The sequence below is a fragment of the Bos javanicus genome, chromosome 4 (assembly GCF_032452875.1).
Source record: "Bos javanicus breed banteng chromosome 4, ARS-OSU_banteng_1.0, whole genome shotgun sequence".
In the NCBI taxonomy this organism is placed as follows: Eukaryota; Metazoa; Chordata; class Mammalia; order Artiodactyla; family Bovidae; genus Bos; species Bos javanicus.
The window spans coordinates 10400184-10424946 of record NC_083871.1 but is presented as its reverse complement, the minus strand read 5'-3'; the positions used below and the strand labels follow the sequence as shown (position 1 = coordinate 10424946).

Genomic DNA, 24763 nt, shown 5'->3' with positions numbered 1-24763 from the left:
GTAGATTAGATTAGATTCAGTATATTAGATTCTGATTAGAACTCTAATCAGAAGTATAGATTACTTCTGAATTGCTTTGGGGAACTAGTCGGGTGACTGTTTCAGGGGAGGGAAAGTGGGCGGCTGTAGACAGCAGAGAGGAAATTTACAATTTACCATACACAGCTGACTCTTGAATAGCGCGTGTGTTAGGGGTACCAACCCTCCATGAAGCCAAAAATCTTCGTATGACTTATAGTCAGTCCTCTGAACACGTGGTTCCGCTGCGTCCACGAATTCAGCCAACCTTGAATGGTATAGTGTTGTAGTATTCCCTATTGGAAAAAATCCACACATGTATAAGTACACTTGCACAGTTCAAACCTATGTTGTTCAAGGGTCAGCTGTACACTTATACTTCTGAAAGTCTGTAATATATTATTATCCAATTGTTTAAGAATCAGAAAAATTTTACTGAGTAGTTAGTTCTTTCTCCCCTTGCGACCACTCCTACTAGTGGTAGTCTAGTCATTATATTCTGTTTACTAATCTAGTATATAGTAAGAAACTAAAATAGCCTTTGAAAACGCATTACTTCATATTCTATAAAGGTGGTTTTTAGAGACCTTGTCCTTCTCTTAGAGTCTTGCTTGCAGCCTCATGTGAAAATTTTAAGCTTGAAGTAACAGGAACTCTTGACCTTTCTTATGAATTGGTATGTTCTCTATTCTTTGAAAATGAAAAGTTTGTAATTCACCATGAAGATGGAAGTCACATTAGTAATTTAAATACAGCAATTCTAGGATCTTGAGGCAGCTACATTTGTGTTTGTTTTTGTCTGATTCTTGACCCCTTATTTTCATTTATATTTTCCCACATCCCTGTTTTTATTTTACTGTTTTGTTATAAATAGGGATCTGAAATTCTCCATGGAATGAACAAACACATATGTATAGAAAGTATAGTAGCATAGTCTTTCAGTTTTATAAAATTCAGTATTTTACTGAGTCCTTTGAAGCTGTATTAATTAAACTGTGTTAATGACTAACAATTTTAGTGATTGGTATGTTAACAAAATACTGTATGGATTAGATTTGCATAGTCAGATCAATATTGAGCTTTTCTAATGCTTTCAAGGGCAGCCTGAACTTTCCCAGCCTTCAAATAACATTAAAACCATTTTATATCTTCTGTGTTAAGGAAAAAGGCTTGAAAACATACAGAAGACCCTAGCGGCAGCTTTCTCGGAGGCGCTGTGGCGGCAGCCTTCCATTGTTCTGCTGGACGACCTGGACCTTGTCGTTGGGCGCTCTGCTCTCCCGGAACACGAGCACAGTCCGGAGGCCGTTCAGAGCCAGCGGCTCGCCCACGGTAATGCGCACGGCCACTCTCTGGCTGCAGGTCTTCTCCTTCATCAGTCAGCGTCTTTAGTGTTAGTGGTAAAGCTGTGCTGTTCGGAGAACAGGATATGTGCTGTGTAATGTGTTGCTTTTGAGGCCTCTGGGAGCACTGTATGATTGTGTAGTTATCCTGTATTAGCAAGATCCATAGAAGAGCGGTGTGAACATTCTCTAACCTCATCATTAGTCTTTGGGGCTGTATTCTCCTCTGGAGTGGGTTGCCATTCCCTTCTCCAGGGGATCTTCCCGACCCAGGGATTGAACCCAGGTCTCCCACATTGCAGGCAGATCCTTTGCCATCTAAGCCACCGAGGAAGTTCTCTCTTCTCCACTTATTAGAAATTGCTGAACTGTACAGCTTTACTCTTGCTCATTTGACAAATACTTCTCTATTGCTCGTGCACAGTCTGTAGTCTCAGAGTCTTGGAGAGGAAATAAAAGGAAACAGACAGTGTTAGTACAGAAGACTCATAGTTATGGTAGCTACCATGTGCTGACTGCAAGGGTTGCTTTGTATCCCCACGCAGATGCTCTCCTGGTTTTACAGGTGAGTAAGTGGAAATTCAAGGTGATGTAATTTGCCCAGGAAGACACAACTAGGAGATGGGTGGGTATGTTCTGCTGGAAGTGTGTGCAGGGTGCGATAGGAGCACATATACTAAACTGGAGGTGGTTGGGTAAGAAGTTATCAGGGAAGGTTTCTGAGAGTTGTTCATAACTAGGATGAGTTTTGATGGAGGAGTAGCAATTGGCACGGAGCAGCTTCAGGCTAATGAAGGCACGAAGGAAGTGTGATCCTCCGGCAAAGGTGCAGAAGTCCAAGAAATTCCAGTGGAGCTTGGGGTTCTAGGAGAGGATGGGATCAGGGCTTGGAGGGTTTGACAGCATTCATCTGCATCAGGGTTCTTAAGAGATGAATACAGAATGCAACCATAATGGCTGGATTACCATAAATTAGTGTTCAATTCACATTTGGAATCTTGTAGTGTCTGAAAGACTTGCTAGTCTCGTGTTGAATTTCTAGGTCAGGATCAGATATATGTTATTAATGCCTGTTTCGTTTCTTACCTCATACCAAACCTTTCTTGAGCTAGGGTAGAAAGAGATTGTCCAGAAAGCCATAGGTATATAAGCTGTATTTTGCTTGCTCAGTAGAATAACAATTTGAAAGTTTATCATCCTTCTATAATACTTATTTCAGAGACTCCTTTTCATGTACCTATTAAGATTCAGAAGTTTACCTCGTAAGAACCAACCTCACTAGGCATGGTTCTGAGTACACAGCATTTGCCTTGCTTCCTTTGCCTTTAATAGAGTAACTGGAACCTACCAATCCTCGGTCCTCAGTCTAGGTAAAGAGGAGCCATATCATTTATACTCTACTTTAAAGGCCAAGTTTAGGTTATTGTTTTTAATTAGTGTATGATTTTAAAATTTCACTTTTATATAATAAGCTTTTACACTGTGTTGCTTAATTCCAGCTTTGAACGATCTGGTGAAAGAATTTATTTCCATGGGAAGTTTGGTTGCGCTGATTGCTACAAGCCAGTCACAACATTCTCTACATCCTTTACTTGTTTCTGCTCAAGGAATTCACATATTTCAGTGTGTCCAGCATATTCAACCTCCTGACCAGGTAACTACTACTTGTGAAGAGTATTGAAATGTGTCCCCTTTTATATAAATTATTTATCAATTTTATTAATGATTATAACTTTATTAAAATGTAATGCTTATGTTAGTGATCTTAAGACTTAAAAATCAACCTTCAGTGCATGTTTTACTTAGATATGAAATTTTCACCTGTAACCATCTGAAATATTACCAAGTACTTTCCAAGGAAATATCTTTTTTGAAAATAACATTTCTTCTTTTTTTCTTATTAAATTTTTGTTTCCATTTAAAAAGAAACAAAAAAAACCCTAAAAATTCTGAACTGCTTCATTCTGCATCAGTAAAATCTGTAAAACACTATGGAAATTAGAATTCTTTTTACATTTAGTGAGATACAGTTGACAAGAACAATTATATATATATATGTAAAGTGTACAACAGTGATTTGATATACATTGTGGAATATTTACCACAGTCAAGTTACTTAACACATCCATTACCTCATGTATTTACCTTTAAGAAATTCTTCTTTTAAAAATGTGACTAGCTAAACTTTTTTTTTTTTTTTAACAGCACTAATATTCTGTACCCACTATGATTCTGACACCTGTTTCCAGTGTGTGGGGTTTCTTCCCCACACCACCAGGCAATGCTTGGATACCAGGCGGATGTCCTCCAGTTCAGCCTGACTCTGACACTACCCAGAGAGAGAGTCAGAGTTTACGGGTTAAGGGCTCAGTCCCACAAGACTGCCCTCCACCTCAGATACCAGTGTCGCCCGTGCTTCTGACTGGTTTTCCGTCAGAGGTTCCCATGACTCCCTCTTTGGCTTCTGTTAATTTTCATAGCAAGTCAGAGAACTTGGGAAACTAGTTTACTCAGTGGATTACCAGTTTGTTACAAAGAATATGAACAGATACAAATCAGCAGTCAGGTGAAAAGACACACAGGATGAGGTCGGGAGCAAAGGAGCTTCTGTCCTTCTGGAGTTTGGGACTTGCTCTGGTGGCGAGTGCAAGTGTTTGGGTCTCCAGCCTGAAAGTGAGAGTGCTCCTCGCTCAGTCATGTCTGACTAGTTGCGAGCCCATGGACTGTCGCCCGCCAGGCTCCTCTGTCTGTGGAATTCTCCAGGCAAGAATTCTGGAGTAGGTTGCCATTTCCTTCTCCTGGGGATCTTTCCAACTCTGGGACCGAACCCAGGTCTCCTGCACTGCAGGTGGATTCTTTACTGTCTGAGCCACCAGGGAAGCCCGTCTGCAGCCTGGGAGCTCTGCAGACCCTGTCCTTTTGGGGTTTTATGGAAGCTCTATTACATAGGTATCGTTAATCAAATCATTGGCATTGACTCAGCTTCCAGTCCCTCTCCCTCCTGGGAAATCAGGGGTTGGGACTGAAAGTTCCAGTTCTCTAGCCTAGGTAGGTTACTGTGGCAACCAACCCCCTGTACTTAGGCGCGCTCCAAAAGTCACCTCGTTAACATAAACTCAGATGTGGCTGAAAGGGGTTTCTTAGGAATGTCAAGACACGTTTATCACTCTTATCATTTGGGACATTTTAAGGGTTTTAGGAGCTCTGTGCCAGAAGCGTGACAAAGACCAAATGTGTATAAGCACATACAATGCATCGTCTCCTTTGGGGGCTTACAGTCCTGATGGCTTTAGTGGCAGTGCACTCCAGGAATGTTTCCAGACAGGCAACCGTATTTTAACTTTCTGTTTAAAATTCTTACCTAGCATCTACGCTAAAAGTACTCAGCCCCTATGCTAATTAACTGTTATTGTAGTTAGGGTGTTTGGGGTGGACGTGTGCACGCTGCTATATTTAAAATGGACAACCAACAAGGACCTACTGTATAGAACAGGGAACCCTGCTCAGTGCTGTGTGGCAGCCTGGATGGGAGGGGAGTTTCGGGGAGAATGGATCCACGTGTGTGTATGGCTGTGTCCCTTCACTGCTTACTTGAAACTATTACAACATTGTCCTGTTAATCAGCTATACCCCAATACAAGATAAAAAGTTTACTTAAAAAAAAAAATCACATTGTACACTTTAAATATAATTTTGTCAATTATATCTCAAAGCTGAAGGAAAAGAAAAGGATAAAAATATACCTATTATTAAACATAACAGAACATAGCGGTATCGACCACTAAATGCTTTTAGAATTATGTTTTATGGGAATAACGACAACAAAATACTCTTAAAGGAGCCAAAATACAAACCTTTTTACTGGAGAAAGAAAGAGCCATCATTTATCAATGTAATTCTTTTTACAGCTTTATTAAGGTATAAAAAAATCGAAGACGGCAAACTCACTATTTAAAGTGAACAGTTTGGGAGTTTCCTGGTGGAATAGCGATTAGGATTCAGCTCTTTCACTGCTGTGGCCCAGGTCCAGTCACTGGTTGGGGAATTGAGATCCTGCAAGCCACGTGTTGCGACCAAAACATAAAAAAGTAAATGTACAATTTGATCGGTTTTAACATAGGCATATACCATGAAGCATCCCCACAATTAAGGCAGCAAACGCGTCCGTCCCTCCAGGTGTCTCCTTGGCCTTTGCGGTCACCCCTCCCCCAGTCTGCCTGCAGCAAACAGTCTGCTTTCTGTCCCTGCAGATTGTGGCAACCGGATTTTCCTCAAAATACGTGTACAAAAGTTTGCACTCAAGTAAAATTATAAATCTGAATTTTGTGTTTTTTTTCCTTAGGATCAAAGATGTGAAATTCTGCATGCTATAATAAAAAATAAACTGGACTGTGACATGAAGAGGTTTACCAGTCTTGATCTGCAGCGTATAGCTAAAGAAACCGAAGGATTTGTGGCTAGAGATTTTACCATGCTTGTGGATCGAGCCATACATTCTCACCTCTCTCATCAGAATGTGTACACCAGGGAAGGTACGTTTTATTGCTAAAACCAAAATTTGGTTCCTTCCTTCCTTGTGGAGAAATGTAGTAAGGTAAGAAGTAAATCTAGTCCATGTTAGCATTCAAATAAGCAGGTATTTGAGTAGAAAATGGGCATTTCCAGCTAAGTTGACAGCATTCTTTTAACTGAGTTAAGATTAGCTAAGTGAAATCAGATGGGGAAAGACAAATACCACATGATTCTATTCATGTGGAACATAAAAAACAAAATGAATGAACAGACCAAACCAGACATAAATCTGCAGATGTGAAGAACAGAGTGGTGGTTACTAGAGGGGAGGGCAAGCTGGGTAAGGGAGGCAGCTGTATGAGAATTCATGTATAGATATGACCACCAAAAGAAGTTGTGTTTATTTTTAAACAGAATTAGTTTTAACAACATTGGACTTCCAAAAGGCGCTCCGAGGATTTACTCCTGTGTCTCTGCGAAATGTCAACCTGCATAAACCCAGGGACCTGGGCTGGGATAGGATCGGTGGGCTGCATGACGTGCGGCAGATACTAGTGGATACTATCCAGCTACCAGCCAAGGTACTTAGAAGAGAATTGAGGACCTCCTGCTTCCTGTAAAACCCCTGAATCACTGGCTCTGGCTCTGTGTGTGGGCTTGCCCAGTCTCAGTTTGACCCAACAAGAATTTATTGTTACCAAATAAACGTCCAGTCCTATTTTGGGCACTTGAACAGATTTTTTAAGTATTTGATACGGTCCTTGCCCATAAAGCTGGGGTGATATTTATAGTAAATAATTTTTTTAAAATTTTTTATTTTTGACTGCACTGGTCATTGCTTTGTGGGGGTGTTCTCTAGTTGAGGTGAGCAGGGCCTGCGCCTCATTGCGGCGCACAAGCTTCTCGTTGTGGTGGCGTCTCTCGTTCTGGCGCCCAGCCTCTGTAGGGCACGCGGGCTTCAGTAGTTGTGGCACATGGGCTTAGCTGCTCCAAGGCATTAGAATCTTCCTGGACCAGGGATCGAACCCACGTCCTCTGCATTGGCTAGCGGATTCTCATCCACTGTGCCACCAGGGAAGTCCTGTAGGAAAAATACAGTTTGATGTGAATTTCAGGGTTCTTGGATTTTTCTTGAATAATTCAATTTCACTGAAGCATATGAGCCATCAGCTATAATTGAGCAGAAACAGAAATAAACTAGAAGGTGGGAGAGTCATTGAGGCCCCCAGAAGTGATGGATTAAGCCAGATTTTGGGTGACAGTCTAGAAAGGCAGAGTTAGCAGGCAGCACCGACCAGGCTGACTGTTCTTTAGATCAGAAGTAGAATCTAGAAGGTGGTGTGTTTGGATGAGAAACCTGAGCGTGAAGGATCTTTGCATGAGATCAGGGACCCGACCAAAGAGAAAAAGAAATGGGTAAGGCCCTCAGTTACATGTAAGTCCTGGGAACTGTCTGGTGGGGACTGGGACGTACTGAGTGGCACCCACGACTGGGGGTTAAAGCCTTTGTGGAAGGACATGGACGGGGGACGTGGCCTGCAGGGTCATGACCCGAAGGCTGGGTCTGGGCATCAGCGTCAGTGTCCAGGCATGTGAGGCCATCTACACAAATGCTCACTTTGGGACCTCGTTCAGATTAGAATGGAGGTCAAGATGAGGTTGGAATTTTGTCAATATATGGGGCTTCCCCAGTGGCTCAGGAGTTAGAAAATCCACCTTAAGTGTGGGAGACATGGATTCGATCCCTGGATTGGGAAGACCCCCTGGAGAAGAATGGCAGCCCACTCAGGATTCCTGCCTGGAGAATCCTGTGGACAGAGGAGCCTGGCGGCTGCAGTCCACAAGGCCACACAGAGTCAGACACGACTCAGCGCAAGCTCACATGCTGCCCAGAGGAGACCGGGGGTTGCTGATAGACCCAGACAGCTTTCTTGCTGTTCAAAAAGTTTTCTTGTTCAAAAAGTTTTGAAACATGTTCAGAAAGTTTTCTTGCTGAGAAGCTGGTGGTTTAGAGGGTAAAATAGAGCAGTCAAATTACTTGTTCAGCATGGACTCTCCTGGGAGATTTTACTATTATCATTACACATGCTTCTTTATTATTTTCTTTCCTTGATTGAGTATATTTGAATAGGTATAGCAGTCATAGCTTGCCCTATGAACCATACAAGCGGAGGGCAGTATACTTATTTTTATTTTCTTAATGTAGCACTATTAAAATGTTTGGGGGGAAAAAACAGAAAAAGTGGAAAGAAGTTCAGATCCATTTATATGCATTTTATGTGGAATGTATTCCATGGTCCAGTGGGAAAAATCTGTGTTAGTTTCTTTGAGTTCATTTATTAAGTAGGAATGTTTTTTTCTGTCATTGCACTGTTACAGAGATGGCAGTTGTTACCATCCCAGAACTTTTTTCTGTACACTGATCTTTAGCTTCTCAGTTATTTGTTTTAGAGTTGAGCTCTTTGTCATATTTTTGTATTTTTCAGTACCCGGAATTATTTGCCAACTTGCCCATACGACAGAGGACAGGAGTACTGTTGTATGGTCCTCCTGGAACAGGAAAAACCTTACTAGCTGGAGTAATTGCACGGGAAAGTGGAATGAATTTTATTAGTGTCAAGGTATGTTTGGCGTTTATCTTTTTTCTTTTTTTTTTAATTGAGGCAGAATTTGCATCATTATTTTAAAGTGTGCATTTCCGTGGTATTTAGTGCCTTCACAGTGCTGTGTAGCCACCACCTCTCTAGTTGCAAAACTTTTTCATTACATTCTCCATCCCCTCCCAGTCCCCTGGCAGTCAGCAGTCTGCTTTCTGTCTCTCTGGATTTGCCTGATGTAGATATTTCATAGAAAAGGAATCATGCAGTATGTCTTTTGTGTCTGACTTCTTTCACGTAGCATAATGTTTTCAGGGTTCATCCAAGTTGTAACATGCCTCAGTACTTCAGGACTGTGGATGGCTGGATGATAATCAGTCTTTTTAAGTTGGTGTGGATATGCCATAGTTTGGTGAACCTCTGGGTTGTGCCCACTTCTTCGCTGTTATGAATAATGCCGCTGTAAACATTTGTACATAAATTTTTGTGTGGACATATGCTTTCAGTTCTCTGGAATACTTATATGCCCCAGAGTATAAATATATATAGTCACTCATATGGTAATTCTGTGTGTAACTTTTTGAGGAACCACCAAACTTTTTTGGTGACTATACCGTTTTACATGTATAGCAGCACGAGAGTGAGTATACCTATTTTTCCATATCCTCGCCAACCCCATTTGTTTCTTGATAGTGGGTTAGTCTCATATTTGGAAAACTATTAATAGTAGAAGCAGTGATCAGTCTTTTAAGCTGTGTGGGAAATTGAATAATGAGGCATCTCTCTTTTGTAGGGCTTATTATTAATATGTTTTTGCTCAAGACGGCAATAGAATTATGTATAAATATTCAGATAAAAGAGCCAACTTGAAGGGGGAAGAAAAGCTAGAGGACTAGGGCCTGGAGACCACTCTAAGGCAGAAGGTGAAATTTTTATGTTTCTGTTGTTTGTTGTCTGTATCTCACCCTTGCTGCCTCACACCAAGTTTAAGTTTTCTCACACGTAGGGTGAGTATGGTCCTTAAAAGGACATGCTAGGACGGGGGAGCCTGTTGGGCTGCCCTCTATGGGGTCTCACAGAGTTGGATACGACTGAAGTGACTTAGCAGCAGCAGCAGATCCCCAGAAGTCACCAGGTGGCGCTAGAGGTAAAGACGCTGCCTGCTAATGCGTGAGACTCGGGTTTGATCCCTGGGTCTGCAAGATCCCTTGGAGTAGGAAATGGCACCCCACTCCAGTATTCTCGCCTGGAAAATTCCATGGGCAGTGGAACCTGGCAGGCTAGTCCATGGGGCTGCAAAGAGTCAGACTTCACTGTGCATGTAGCGGATCATTTTGAGTAATGCTTCTCACTCCACCACTGGTGTGTCATTGTGGTCTGGGATGTGATGTCTTATTTGTAAAGTTTCAGCGCCCCAGCCATATGTATTTGCCAAAGAGCAATTACTTTTTTTTTTTTTTTTTGAGCAATTACATTTCAAGGCAAAGGAATCATAAGCAAATTCCCCGCCCCGCCCCCATCTGGAAGTAGGGTGTTTCTGTGAAACGTTTCCATAAACCAAAATGGTATAAAGCAAACGAACAATCAGACACATCCTGCTAATGGATGAACAAAGTAAACTGAGGTAAAAGCACAGCTGCTCACAAACACGGTTCCAGCTGTGATAGAAAGCGTGGGAAGAAGCTTGGTGATGCCACGCCTGCTGCTGGGGCGTGTGCTGCCGCGGTAACGGTTCACAGCCAAACACTGAATGCTGCTCTCACTCTCTGCTCTGTTTCATAAATGTGAAGTGTTTCTTTGGATTTCTTGTTAGTGAAAACAGTTACTAAATAGGTCTTTCATGAATGCGAAGTAATGTAAACTGAACTTCAAAAAGAGAGGGGAGAAAAAAAGAAAAAAGAGGGAAACCCTACATTGTAATCTTATTCAAAATTGATTTACAATCTGAAAGCCAGTCTAGTAATTTGCAGTTGTGTTAAATCTACCCTCCTTCACGTGAGTTTTTGTGACTGGTTACGTGAGCGTCCTGGCATCGATGGAGAGCAGTGATCGTGTTCTTTTTCACTTGTCACTAGAATGCAGTTTTATTGTGTGTTTTTTTAAACAGTTTTCAAGATTAACACTTGCAAATATTTTTGTATTTTGAATTGTTCCATGAAGGAGGACGTCTTATCTCTCCCCTTTAGCAAATCTTCAAATCACAGTTGGGATGAGCTCTCATAGGTTTCAGTAGAGAGCTGAGGCTGTGGGTTAGGGTGGGTCCTGGGAGGTGAGCCTCAGAAGCAGGCTTTGCACGGACACCAGCATGCTGCCTTAGTTACTTCTTATTTCATCCTTCATAGTTCCCTATGCTGAGAAAATATAATTCCATACTAGTATATTAATAGATATCAAATGATGGCTGAATATTAGAAATTCTTCATTTTGGTCACATATCCTGATCATATTTGGTCTTTTCATGGTAATGATTTGTCATTGGAGACCATGTTAGGGCTTATCCAGTTTTTTTAAATATCCCAATTTAAGGAAAAACTGTCCTCGTTATTGATTTTGTTATATGTAGTAAAGCTTGTTTTGAAAGTTTTTTCAGTTGACTTTTAGGAAAAACAATATATTCTTCAAATAACATACCTATTTATTGAACAAATAAATTGGTTTCAGTAATTGAAGATGCTGATTAAAGAAATTCATGTCTCACTACATGTTTTTTGGAGTCTCCAAAGATTTGAGAAAGATGGAACATTTTCCCTTTTTAAACCATTCATTACTTTACTAAATGAATTATTCAGCACTTACCATGTAGCAGGCACTGATATTGGATTCGATAATAAAGCTGCCTTTTCTGAGCTTATACTGGAGAGAGACAATAAACAGACACATTTAATGCATAATACACTGTCAGGGGGTCGTGGATGCTGTGTAGGAAGACAGTCAAGGAGGATGTAAAGTAACCGGAGTGGACTGTAGATGCGGTTGTCAGGCAGGGCCTTTCTGGGGATGTGACATTGTGTCCAAGATCTGAATGAAATGAAGCAAGAAGCCGTGAGACTCTGGGGACAAATGTTCTAGGCAAAGGAAACATCAGGTATAGAACTTGTGATATCATATTTATTCCACTCACGTTAATTTCTTCAATGTATTTTGGAGAAACCCATTTAATTAAACGTTTTCTATTGTTACATTTAGACTTAGCCATGGAAAAAAATGATACTTTGTTTTTAGATAGTTTTGAATTCACTATAATTTAATTTTATTTTACCTAACAGGGACCAGAGTTACTCAGCAAATATATTGGAGCAAGTGAACAAGCTGTCCGGGATGTTTTTGTTAGGTTAGTACCCTATGAATGTTTTTTTAACTAACTCTGTGGTTATCAGTCAATACTTGATGATCTTGTTTTTTAAAAATCTGATTTTTGAAACCTATGATTTAATGTAGGTCATTAACAAGCTGGAGAACAAAATTTCAGTGTTTTACCAAATACTACTTAAATATACAACATTTTTCATACTAAGCTTTAGAAATTATTTGGGTTTATATTTATAATAGAAATATTTCTGAAATGTTGAAAGTGAAAAATCATTATCGGTTATTCATAGATGCTTAAAATATATGAAACACCTAATTACTACTTTTATCTCTCTTATAAGATTCCATGTGGCCAACTTAATTAAAATAGAGTATAATTATCACTACATTCATTTTAAAATACATGTGAATACAGAAGCTAATATTTTTAAGAGTGAAAATAATACTTAAATGTGATGGGATTACAGAAAGCTTATAAATGAAAAAGCCATTTTGTTCCTTTACTAAAATTTTATTATAAAATATGCAGTTAGAATATATATAACATATCTATATATTTTAAAGAATAATAAAGTGAACTCTTATTTCTACCACCCAATTTAAGAAAAGAATATTACCAGGAAGGCCTTATCACAGATAAAGACAGTCAACCACATACTGACCAACAGTTCAGTTTACCAGGATGATATTACAGTTATAAAATTGTGTCTAATACTGTAACTTCAAAATATTTAAGGCAAAAATTTATAGAGCTCCAAAGAGAAACTGACAGATCTGTCTTCATAGTGGAAAATTTTAACATAGTTCTCAGTTATTAATTTAAAAATAGTAAAGAAAAAAAGTAAAAATTTAGAAGATTTAAACAACATATTCAGCAAGATTGATGTAAGGATATTTAGAACATGTGCCCAACAATTGGGGAATACACTTTCTTTTTAAGCACACCTGGAACATTTTTGAAACTTGGCCATATGTCAGGCCATACATAGCAGTTGTAGTAAGTTTCAAAGAAATAATGTAATGTGGACTCTCTTCTCGTTTTAAAACAAGTTAAAATAAAGGATAAGGGCCCCCCCAGTACATTTAGTTGGGCTTCCCTGGCGGCTCAGACAGTAAAGAGTCTGCCTGTGATGCGGGACATGCGGGTTTGATGCCTGGTGTGGGAAGATCCCCTGGAGAAGCACATGACGACCGACTCTAGTCTTCTTCCTGAAGAATTCCATAGCCAGAGGAGCCTGGCGGGCTACAGTCCACAGGGTCGCAAAGAGTTGGACACGCCTGAGCGACTAACACTTTCAGACTGGAGAACCGGAACACTTCCACTTGCCACCAGACCAAGTCCCAGCAATGAAAAGATAATAAGAGGATATTATGAAATAATAATATAAATTTTATGCCAGTATATTTGAAATTTGGGCAACATAGATAAAATATATTTGACCAAAGTCAAGCAAAGAAGAAACAAAATCTGAATATCCTTGTACCTGTAGGGAAAAAATGAGTCACTATTTAAAAATTCTTGCACAAGTTGAACATCAGATGTCTTTGGTTTTTTAAGAGTTTTGCCAGACGTTTAAGGCACAGGTAATCCAGTCTGTTGTCGGTGCCAGATTTATCTTACTTGCCATGTATTTAATAAAGATTTTTTTTTTAAAGCAACCTGACAGTTATTTTGTATTAAGGGCAATTCTTCAGATCTCTAGTCTATCCTTTTACCAGAGATGAGATTTATTTTCATTTTATAAGGTTCTCTATAAAATAGTTTTAGTCATATATTTTTTTTTCTAACTTGAACTTTGTTTAGTTTTGTTAATTGACTTTGTATTAATTAAAAAGAAGGTAACATAATAAGCGTGCCGAATTTTAAATTCACAGAAGACATGAAGAGACATTACACAAAAGAAGTGCAGGTGGCCAAAGCATATCAAAGAGTTTACTTGTGATAAGGATCAAAGAAGCTTTTAACTTACTGAATAAGACTGGTCCAGAAGGCACAGATCTTCCCTGACTTCTCTAAGACCTAGTGTACTAACAGCAAGATAATTACCGTTTCTTAAGGGTTTGTTGTGAAGAATTAAATACATATATATGTATGTATATACAGATATATATATATATATGAAATTGCAAACTCGGAGGCCCTCTTCAACTATGAGATACTGTTTGTTTCCCCAGAGCACAGGCTGCAAAGCCCTGCATCCTTTTCTTTGATGAGTTTGAATCCATTGCCCCTCGACGTGGCCACGATAACACAGGGGTTACAGATCGTGTGGTTAACCAGTTGCTGACTCAGCTGGATGGAGTCGAAGGCTTGCAGGGTAATAATCGTAAATACAGAAATACCGTCTAATACCAGCTTCCCCCAGGGTTTAGTAAAGTGTTTTCTTTCCCCCCCAGGTGTTTATGTGCTGGCTGCTACTAGTCGCCCTGACTTGATCGACCCTGCCCTGCTCAGGCCCGGCCGACTAGATAAATGTGTATACTGTCCTCCTCCTGACCAGGTGACAGTTTCATATACCTACAAACGCTCCACTCTTTCCTTGTGAGCTTTACTTCTGCCAGGTAACAGCAGTTGTCCTTAGAAGACCAGTTTTCGGCACAGGCCCTAGTCACTGTTTTCTTACGGCGAGAAAAGATTCTGAATTAGATGCAAAGCCTTTCTTTGGCCCAGCCATCCCATGCAAACTCCCATCTGAAAACTTTGTGTTAGCCAGATGGAAAAAAGGGAGGGAAACCAAGTATTGCTGTCCATGTTCCCTGTGTTCAGAGATCACACAGCTCATTATCTTAACAGAAGACTGATACAGAATCAAGCATAGTAGTGTAGGAAGCATCCATGCTGGTTATGTAGAGATACGCCTTTTAACCACTCTAGTCCTGTGTTCCCAAATTTAGAAACGAATGGATAAGTGAAAGAAGAAATAGACAGATCAATAGTCACAGGTATAAATGTATATCACATGTAGCGATTATTTTAATTTTCTTTTTGAAACATTTCTTGGCTCCTTTGCCCAAATCTAGAAGATAAGCACTAAGCAATGATCTACACTGAATAGTTGAGAATGTTGATTTTCATTCATTTTCCTCCCTGTGTTCCTTCTGTTAGACAAAAGTACCAAGGAGGATAGATGTAGCCTGGTGGTACATTGCTCAACTGATCTGTAAAACTGATTAGATACATGAAGTGAATGTATAAGGAAAATCTTGTAAGATACACAGTTGAAAATATTGTATTCAATGGTATTTGTTAAGTCGGTGAGTTTTTCTCCCTTCAGGCGTCACGTCTTGAAATCTTAAACGTGCTCAGTGAGTCTCTACCCCTGGCAGACGATGTGGACCTTCAGCACGTGGCCTCGCTGACCGACTCCTTCACGGGCGCTGATCTGAAAGCGCTCCTTTACGGCGCCCAGTTGGAGGCCCTGCACGGGAGACTGCTGACCGGCGGGCTCCAAGTGAGTATCGGAGGAGGCTGTTACTGTGGCGTCTTACAGCGATGCGAGCAGTCCAGTGTCAGCTTCAACCTTAAAAATAAATTTTATTTTTGAAAATCTTGAGTTTAACTTTATAGAAGTTTGCCTTTAGTCAAGTGTACCATAATTGGGGTCCTGGCTTTGTAGAGAATTTGTACTTACATGAAGAATTTGGTGTGTTTCTTTCACTTTACCTTACTGTTGGCAAAATATAGTTGGTGTGTGGAAGGGTATCCTTTGAATTGAGGTGTCAAGAATCATATTGCGATTTCAGATTTTTTACTTTTTTAAAAAAATCATCAAATAGTTGTTTTGAAGCTCAGGTTGCCCCAGGTCCGGCCAGGAGGAGCCCCTTCGGATGGCTTCTGTGCCTTTGCGCTGTGTTGTCCTCATTCTCTGATCATTACTTCCCTACAGGACAAGATGTTCTAGGTTTATCCTGTACTTTTGGTATTCCAGCCCCAGAAAGTTTTTTCTGTAAGGATAATATTTTAATTTTTGCAACAAAGAATTTGAACTCTGCCGTATTATGGACTTTACCATATATTTTCTAGGAAGACTTTTCCTATATCCTCCTCTCCTTCACATTTTGTTGGAAGTTATTGCAGGGACTAAATTTAGATACTTCCAAGTTTGTGCTACTTATTTTGGTAAGCCACAGAAGGTGTTTCCTCCCCCCGCCCCACTTAACTAGCAGAAAGGGTGTTTATTTGTAAAGCACTCTATAATGATGCATCAACCATGTTTTAGAATGCTTTCTCATTTCAGAATAGAAAAATATGAATTTAAAGAGACATGAAAATAAAATCCAGATGTCTGAGTCCTAGCTTTGTTAGTTTTGGGGGAGATGGTTGGCCAGTTACCCATATACTCCATTTTGTCTTTCCTTATTTTAATAGTTAAAATTATGTGATATGCCTCAGAACCATTAGAGAATCAATAAGAACTTTTGTAAAAAGGGCCTGGAGTTTCCTCAACCTGTTAGAATGCTGTGTGGTTTATTTTGAATTGTGGATTATTTGAGCTTTACAGCTGATTGTCCTTTTGTGTGTTTTAGGATGGAGGTTCCAGCTCTGATAGTGACCTGAGTCTATCTTCGATGGTTTTTCTTAACCACAGCAGTGGCTCTGATGATTCAGCTGGAGACGGGGAATGTGGCTTAGAGCAGTCCCTGGTTTCTCTGGAGATGTCTGAGGTGCTTCAAGATGAATCGAAGTTCAATATGTACCGGCTCTACTTTGGAAGCTCTTACGAATCAGAACTTGGAAATGGAACCTCTTCTGATTTGGTAACTTGTGTAGTTGTACAGTTTTGAACTAGGAAGCCATATGCGGTTCAGTTTATGTCCTAACCAGCCCCATGTCTTTCTGGTTGGTGTGACTCCGTCATAAAGCGGTCTCTCCATACACTAGTCAGTCATTTCCATTCCTTGTGAAGACGGGGCTGGCAGTAAAGGAGCCGAGGTAGCCAGGGGTGGGATTACCCTTTGGTTTCTTTAAGGTTTTTCTCTCTTAATTAGCAGCTTTAAAACATCTTTAGTAGCAGATCAATTTTATATTAAACTTAAATTCTATTATTGTAGAACAGTTAAGGATAATCAGAAATTTGGTATGATAATCTCAAAAATTCTGACAACAAAATGTTGTCTTTTGGTAATACTTCTGGTAGAAAGTATAAGCATAGTGAAAAAGTTATTAGTAATGTTTCCACAGGGAAAATATTTAGATTAAGTTTGTGTGTTTCAGTTGCTAAGTCGTGTTTGACTCTTGCAACCCCATGGACTGTAGCCCACCAGGCTCCTCCGTCCATGGAATTCTCCAGGCAAGAGTACTGGAGTGCGCTGCCATTTCCTTCTCCAGGGGATCTTCCTGTCCCAAGGAATTTGAACCTGGGTGTCCTGCATTGCAGGCAGAGTCTTTACCGACTGAGCTACGAGGGAAGCCCAGATTAAATTTGGGCAATACCATTTTTCTAAATTAAAATAGCATTCAACACATATCTCAGAAGACAGTGATTCACTGTTACTTTATTGGTAAACTTAACATTTTTACAAATATTCAGTAATTTTTTAGGTAGATTTCCTTAATTAGGTTTTAAAAAATACAAAAGTAACCCATTTTCAGTCTCAAGAATAGTAAGCAGTTTTAATTCTAGTCTTTGTTTTCTGTTTCTTAACATGTAGAAATGCCCCAGAACCTTAGTATAACCTATCATTAGAGCATTAGTGGTGGATTTATAACAAAGCATTTAAAAAAAAAAAAAACACCTGGCATGATGGCAGTTTTCACTCTGTGGTGGTTCAACCACGTAGGTATAGATGATCCTTTATAGAATATGAATGTATTTTAACCTGCTTATATTTTAGCTAGTTACAATGTAAGCTTCAGATCAGATCAGATCAGTTGCTCAGTCGTGTCCGACTCTTTGTGACCACATGAATCGCAACACGCCAGACCTCCCTGTCCATCACCAACTCCCGGAGATCACTCAGACTCAGGTCCATCAAGTCGGTGATGCCATCCAGCCATCTCATCCTCTGTCGTCCCCTTCTCCTCCTGCCCCCAATCCCTCCCAGCATCAGAGTCTTTTCCAATGAGTCAACTCTTCACATGAGGTGGCCAAAGTACTGGAGTTTCAGCTTCAGCATCATCCCTTCCAAAGAAATCCCAGGGCTGATCTCCTTCAGAATGGACTGGGTGGATCTCCTTGCAGTCCAAGGGATTCTCAAGAGTCTTCTCCAACACCACAATTCAAAACCTTCAATTCTTCGGCGCTCAGCCTTCTTCACAGTCCAACTCTCACATCCATACATGAGCACAGGAAAAACCATAGCGATGACTAGACGAACCTTTGTTGGCAAAGTAATGTCTCTGCTTTTGAATATGCTGTCTAGGTTGGTCATAACTTTCCTTCCAAGGAGTAAGCGTCTTTTAATTTCATGGCTGCAGTCACCATCTATAGTGATTTTGGAGCCCAGAAAAATAAAGTCTGACACTGTTTCCCCATCTATTTCCCATGAAGTGGTGGGACCGGATGCCATGATCTTCGTTTTCTGCATGTTGAGCTTTAAGGCAACTTTTTCACTCTCCACTTTCACTTTCATCAAGAGGCTTTTGAGTTCCTCTTCACTTTCTGCCATAAGGGTGGTGTAATCTGCATATCTGAGGTTATTGATATTTCTCCCGGCAATCTTGATTCCAGTTTGTGTTTCTTCCAGTCCAGCGTTTCTCATGATGTACTCTGCATATAAGTTAAATAAGCAGGGTGACAATATATAGCCTTGACGAACTCCTTTTCCTATTTGGAAGCAGTCTGTTCCATGTCCAGTTCTAACTGTTGCTTCCTGACCTGCATACAGATTTCTCAAGAGGCAGATCAGGTGGTCTGATATTCGCATCTCTTTCAGAATTTTCCACAGTTTATTGTGATCCACACAGTCAAAGGCTTTGGCATAGTCAATAAAGCAGAAATACATGTTTTTCTGGAACTCTCTTGCTTTTTCCATGATCCAGCAGATGTTGGCAATTTGATCTCTGGTTCCTCTGCCTTTTCTAAAACCAGCTTGAACATCAGGAAGTTCACGGTTCACATATTGCTGAAGCCTGGCTTGGAGAATTTTGAGCATTACTTTACTAGCATGTGAGATGAGTGCAATTGTGCAGTAGTTTGAGCATTCTTTGGAATTGCCTTTCTTTGGGATTGGAATGAAAACTGACCTTTTCCAGTCCTGTGGCCACTGCTGAGTTGTCCAAATTTGCTGGCATATTGAGTGCAGCACTTTCACAGCATCATCTTTCAGGATTTGGAATAGTTCAACTGGAATTCCATCATCTTCACTAGCTTTGTTCGTAGTGATGCTTTCTAAGGCCCACTTGACTTCACATTCCAGGATGTCTGGCTCTAGGTGAGTGATCACACCATCGTGATTATCTGGATCGTGAAGATCTTTTTGTACAGTTCTTCTGTGTATTCTTGCCATCTCTTCTTAATATCTTCTGCTTCTGTTAGGTCCATACCATTTCTGTCCTTTATCGAGCTCATCTTTGCATGAAATGTTCCTTTGGTATCTCTAATTTTCTTGAAGAGACCCCTAGTCTTTCCCATTCTGTTACTTTCCTCTATTTCTTTGCACTGATCACTGAGGAAGGCTTTCTTATCTCTCCTTGCTATTCTTTGGAACTCTGCATTCAGATGTTTATATCTTTCCTTTTCTCCTTTGCTTTTCGCTTCTCTTCTCTTCACAGCTATTTGTAAAGCCTCCTCAGACAGCCATTTTGCTTTTTTTCATTTCTTTTTATTGGGGATGGTCTTGATCCCTGTCTCCTGTACAATGTCATGAACCTCATTCCATAGTGCATCAGGCACTCTATCTATCAGATCTAGGCCCTTAAATCTATTTCTCACTTCCACTGTATATTCATAAGGGATTGGATTTAGGTCATACCTGAATGGTCTAGTGGTTTTCCCTACTTTCTTCAATTTAAGTCTGAATTTGGCAATAAGGAGTTTATGATCTGAGCCACAGTCAGCTCCCAGTCTTGTTTTTGCTGACTGTATAGAGTTTCTCCATCTTTGGCTGCAAAGAATATAATCAATCTGATTTCAGTGTTGACCATCTGGTGATGTCCATGTGTAGAGTCTTCTCTTGTGTTGTTGGAAGAGGGTGTTTGCTATGCCAGTGCATTCTCTTGGGAAAACTCTATTAGTCTTTGCCCTGCTTCATTCCGTATTCCAAGGCCAAATTTGCCTATTACTCCAGGTGTTTCTTGACTTCCTACTTTTGCATTCCAGTCCCCTGTAATGAAAAGGACATCTTTTTTGGGTGTTAGTTCTAAAAGGTCTTGTAGGTCTTCATAGAACCGTTCAACTTCAGCTTCTTCAGGGTTACCGGTTGGGGCATAGACTTGGATTACTGTGATATTGAATGGTTTGCCTTGGAAACGAACAGAGATCATTCTGTCGTTTTTGAGATTGCATCCAAGTACTGCATTTCGGAGTCTTTTGTTGACCATGATGGCCACTCCATTTCTTCTGAGGGATTCCTGCCCGCAGTAGTAGATATAATGGTCATCTGAGTTAAATTCACCCATTCCAGTCCATTTCAGTTCGCTGATTCCTAGAATGTCGACATTCACTCTTGCCATCTCTTGTTTGACCACTTCCAATTTGCCTTGATTCATGGACCTAACATTCCAGGTTCCTGTGCAGTATTGCTCTTTACAGCATCGGACCTTGCTTCTATCACCAGTCACATCCACAATGTAAGCTTACCCATGTTAAAGTTTTCCTGCTGAAAGTTTGTCATTTTATCTTTGATAAGTACATAACTTTTTTCTCCCTTGCTCTTTTTCCTTCCCTCCCATCTCTCATTATTAAACTTCACCATGCAGAGCTCACAATGCCTGTCAGCACCAAGCTCCATGACTCAGGAGTTTCCCGGAGCTCCTGGGAAAGATCAGTCACTACGACCTCCATTGTTCAGAACAGCCTCCCAGGAGGGTTACCAAGAACTCACACAGGAGCAGAGAGATCAACTGAGGGCAGATATCAGCATCATCAAAGGCAGATACCGGAGCCAAACTGGAGTAAGGCTTTCCCCCTTCATCGTAATTGTAAAACTTTTACAGATTGTTTTTCCTGTTTTTGATATGTATTTTTTTGATTTGTAAATGTGCTCTCTTTATAAAGGGCTGAAACACATGGATCGGTCAAACAGTTATGTGGTAACAGATTTTGGTAATTTTATGAGAAAGGGAAGGCCTAGTCCCAAGAAAATGGCAAAAGCAAATAACATTCTTTTTCAAAAGCAAATAACTCTTTTTCATTATGTCCCTTAGTTAACTTTCTGTCATTTTATTTTTTGTTTAAGGAGGATGATGCCCTTAACCCACCAGGACCGAGCAGAACCAGTTTGGCTATTAGCCAGTCACATTTAATGACTGCGCTTAGTCATACTCGGCCGTCCATCAGTGAAGATGACTGGAAGACCTTTGCTGAGTTGTAAGTAACAAATTCTGATTCAGAAGTATACATACTACTACAAGCGACAGTTCTTCAAACTTCTAGAGTTCTTTTTCGAATCACAAATATGTGGAATATTTAAAAGCCAATTCAAAAACATTTGCTTAGCAGCCATGCATTCAAACACTCAAAAATGTCAGGAATAAAGTCAAAAATAAATTTTTATTTTTATATAAATGTATGTTTATATAAATCGGACTTAATCAAATGGTTAATGGACTTTTTAAATTTTAAAAACAAAAAGTATATTAATGAAACATGATTTCTCTCTACAACGATCCCCATTTCTAACTTAAATAACCACAGTAAGACTAAACTGTTTTCAAATTAAATCTAGTTTCAATAAACTTGGCCTGATTATTTATATAAGTCAGCAAGAATAGTAATTGACTATATAGGTGCTTTTTGCTGGAAATTTTTAGAAGGAATCTCCGTTTGGTGTTTTAGAAGACTTGATGCTTGGAAGCCAAGGCAAGTACTTACCATAAGATTTTGCTTGCAGTAGCTATATACTGTTGACCCTCAAACAACATGGACTTGAACTACAAGAGTCGATTTTCAGTAAACATGTACTGTAGTACTACACAATCCATGGCTTGTTGAATCTGTGGATACAGAGGCTGACTGAAGATTTATGTCTGTTAGTGAGGGGTGGGGTTGGTACGTCTTACTCCTGTGTTGTTAAAGGGTCAGCCGTATTCAGGTGGCTTAAATTCCTCTCTTTTGGAGGTCCCCAAGATACCCTCAAGTCTCTATACCTGCCCGGAAATGACCTTCCTAAACTCATCTGGGAAGGTTACTGGGAACTCTGAAAAACAGGTACCAGGCGGGTTTTCCAAGGGGCGTTATTGGTTCCATAAAATCAATCTTAGTTTCTTAGGACTGGTCTCCTTTGTTCTCCGTGCACTCTCACATGTGACATTACAGTCAAAGCCTTGGTAAGACAGCCGGTGCTTCGAACTGTGTCCTGTCACAAGGAGAAAGGATTCTCATGGAACTTATGGAAATAACTGTAGCCAGAGGAATATTGTTTGAGAGTTTCTGAATTCTGGAAGGATCAGGTAGAAAACGTGTTTCATTTTTGTTCACAAAGGCATATTTAGCCAAATTATTGATGGCTTAAAAGAAAAAGTTTTCCTTAAATCTGGAAAAAATAAAACAATACTTGATAAACCCAAAGTCATAAAAACTATAATGTCCTCAGTAGTTCATTCAGTCCCATGTAATTAACTTTTATGGATCTTTTGTTAGCAGTTTTACGAAGCCATCAGTTTCTCCATTAGAGTTCTACAAATTCTTACCTGATTCAGTGATATAAACTGAAAGTTACCAGAAACCAGCTCTTGTTAGAGTACGTCCATGAGTCTCACTGAAGATCTAGCACTTTTGCAGGAACACTTTTACAATAATTATAAATGACGAAAGACTTAAAAATGGCCGTGGTTAAAGATTTGATGAAACTCTTTACTGTCTTTGCCAACTTTTCTGTAAATCTGAAGCTCTTCTAAAATAAAAAAAAAATCTGATGAAGCATCACTATGATGCAGTTGATGAGGAAATTTGGTCATTTCTGTGACATACAATTTTAAAAGATAACTGGAATTATAGGAGTTGTATACAGTTCCTAAATGTCTGATATGTAATATTCATAAGGCATGTTAATAACATACCCATATAAATATAACTGAGTATCGTTTGTAGTATTTTTTCTTGACAATGCTTCCTGTGTAATGTAATATATCAAGTAAGCCTAATTTATCTTTCTCTTTTTGTAAGGAGAAAGGGAATAGATCTCTTGAGATGTTCCAGGGGATCTCTGGAAAATCACAAGAGTTAATTCAAAGTCAAAAAGCCTTATTTAGAATTTGGGGAAGTTTGTCAAAAATATCAAGAGGTTTTAAAACACCAGTACTATCTTACGTATCTTACTGTTAAACAATACTTACTCGCTTAACCATAGTGTCAGATTTTGCAGGCAAATGCAGAGTTACATAGTTGTAAAAATGAAACACTTAAGACTTTCTTAAGACATGAAGCATAGGGAATTCTTTGGATAAAATAGGATTTTGATTTCTAAAAGTGTTTTCTATGAAGACTACTTAAAAAGGTAAAGAACCTTTCATAGTCTCAGCAGTAGCAGACCAATAGCCAAAAAAATTTTTGTCCTGAAGGAGAACATTTTAATATCAGTAGTATATAAACTAAAACTCTTTTTTTAAACCCCATAGTAAATTCATTCCATTTTTCCACCTTGACTACACAAAGTCTGTCTCTGCAAGTTTCTGTATTTGTTCAGTTTGTCCTTTATTCTTTCCCATTCTGAAACAGTCAGAATAGAGTTGCGTAGCTGTTTTCCTTGTAAATTCTCAGTTCTAGTTAAAGACATTAATTAGAATTCTTAACACAAAACTTAACTTGTAATTTTGAACTGTTACACTAGCATTTTGTAGACTGGTAGATTACTGCATACATTTCATAATTTCCGGAAGAATACACCTTAACAGTACGATTCTTCAGTGTAGAATAGGACACATTTCTTTATACTTTGAAATATTTTTATTTTCTACATTGTAAGAAGCCAAAAGTAAATAATACTATGTTCAGTAGTTAATATTTCAGTATTTTATCATATTTAAAAATGATCTAGATATCCAGTGAATTTTCATCATTTACCAAAACTAAGGGTTGAAGTTACTGAAGAGATTATGGAAACAAAGGAGACATACCATAAAAATTATTACTGAGAAGCTCACTTATGAAAATTTTATGGGATATTAAAGCAGTTAACTGTCATGGCAAGTTTCATAACATATACTTTAACTTTTATTTAGTGGACAGTATCCCAGATCACTTTATTTGGATTAGTTTGTATTATGTTTCTGAGAATTGAGAAATCTTAAATTTGTGCTTTTTTTCTCTAAGCCAATTAAGTAGATCATTTTACAAATTATGGCAATATTCATCCAAAATACCATATATACATTGATATAACAAACACAAACAGATCCTGTTTAATTTCCATCCCCAAATTTTAGCCTTGGGAGGTTTTTTTTTTTAATTGGAATATTTTACTGTGTTGTTAGTTCTTATACAGAACGTGTATCGGGTATTTGTATACATGTATCCTTTCGCTCCCTCTTGAGCCCCCCTTCTGCCCCACCCCTCTAGGTTGCAACAGAGCCCCCAGCTGAGCTCCCCATGTTACTCAGCAGCTTCCCATGAGCTGTCTTAAACTGGTAGTGTATATACGTCAGTTCATCCCACCCTCCCCTTCCCCCCACTCTGTGTCCACAAGTCCCTTTCTCTACATCTGCTTCTCTATCCCTGCCCTGCAAATAGGTTCATCATATATGCACTTACGATTCTTTTTAGATTTAGATTCTAGATTCCACATATATGCAATAACATACAATACTTGTTCTGACTGACTTCACTTTGTATGAGACTCCAGGTTCATCCACATCACTCCATATGACCCAAATTCATTCCTTTT

General features: G+C 39.4%; 1 protein-coding gene across 1 annotated transcript in view; it reads left to right on the top strand.

Annotated features, from left to right (window-relative positions):
• Window positions 1-24763, top strand: part of PEX1 (peroxisomal biogenesis factor 1) — an 81737-nt gene that overhangs the window by 41767 nt on the left and 15207 nt on the right. Inside the window, exons 12-23 of the mRNA XM_061413425.1 lie at window positions 1180-1350; window positions 2861-3015; window positions 5704-5893; window positions 6288-6454; window positions 8360-8494; window positions 11737-11801; window positions 13955-14097; window positions 14177-14280; window positions 15055-15231; window positions 16307-16537; window positions 20640-20834; window positions 21119-21249. Coding sequence (XP_061269409.1) covers window positions 1180-1350; window positions 2861-3015; window positions 5704-5893; window positions 6288-6454; window positions 8360-8494; window positions 11737-11801; window positions 13955-14097; window positions 14177-14280; window positions 15055-15231; window positions 16307-16537; window positions 20640-20834; window positions 21119-21249 — 1864 coding nt within the window. The remainder of the gene's footprint in view (window positions 1-1179; window positions 1351-2860; window positions 3016-5703; window positions 5894-6287; window positions 6455-8359; window positions 8495-11736; window positions 11802-13954; window positions 14098-14176; window positions 14281-15054; window positions 15232-16306; window positions 16538-20639; window positions 20835-21118; window positions 21250-24763) is intronic.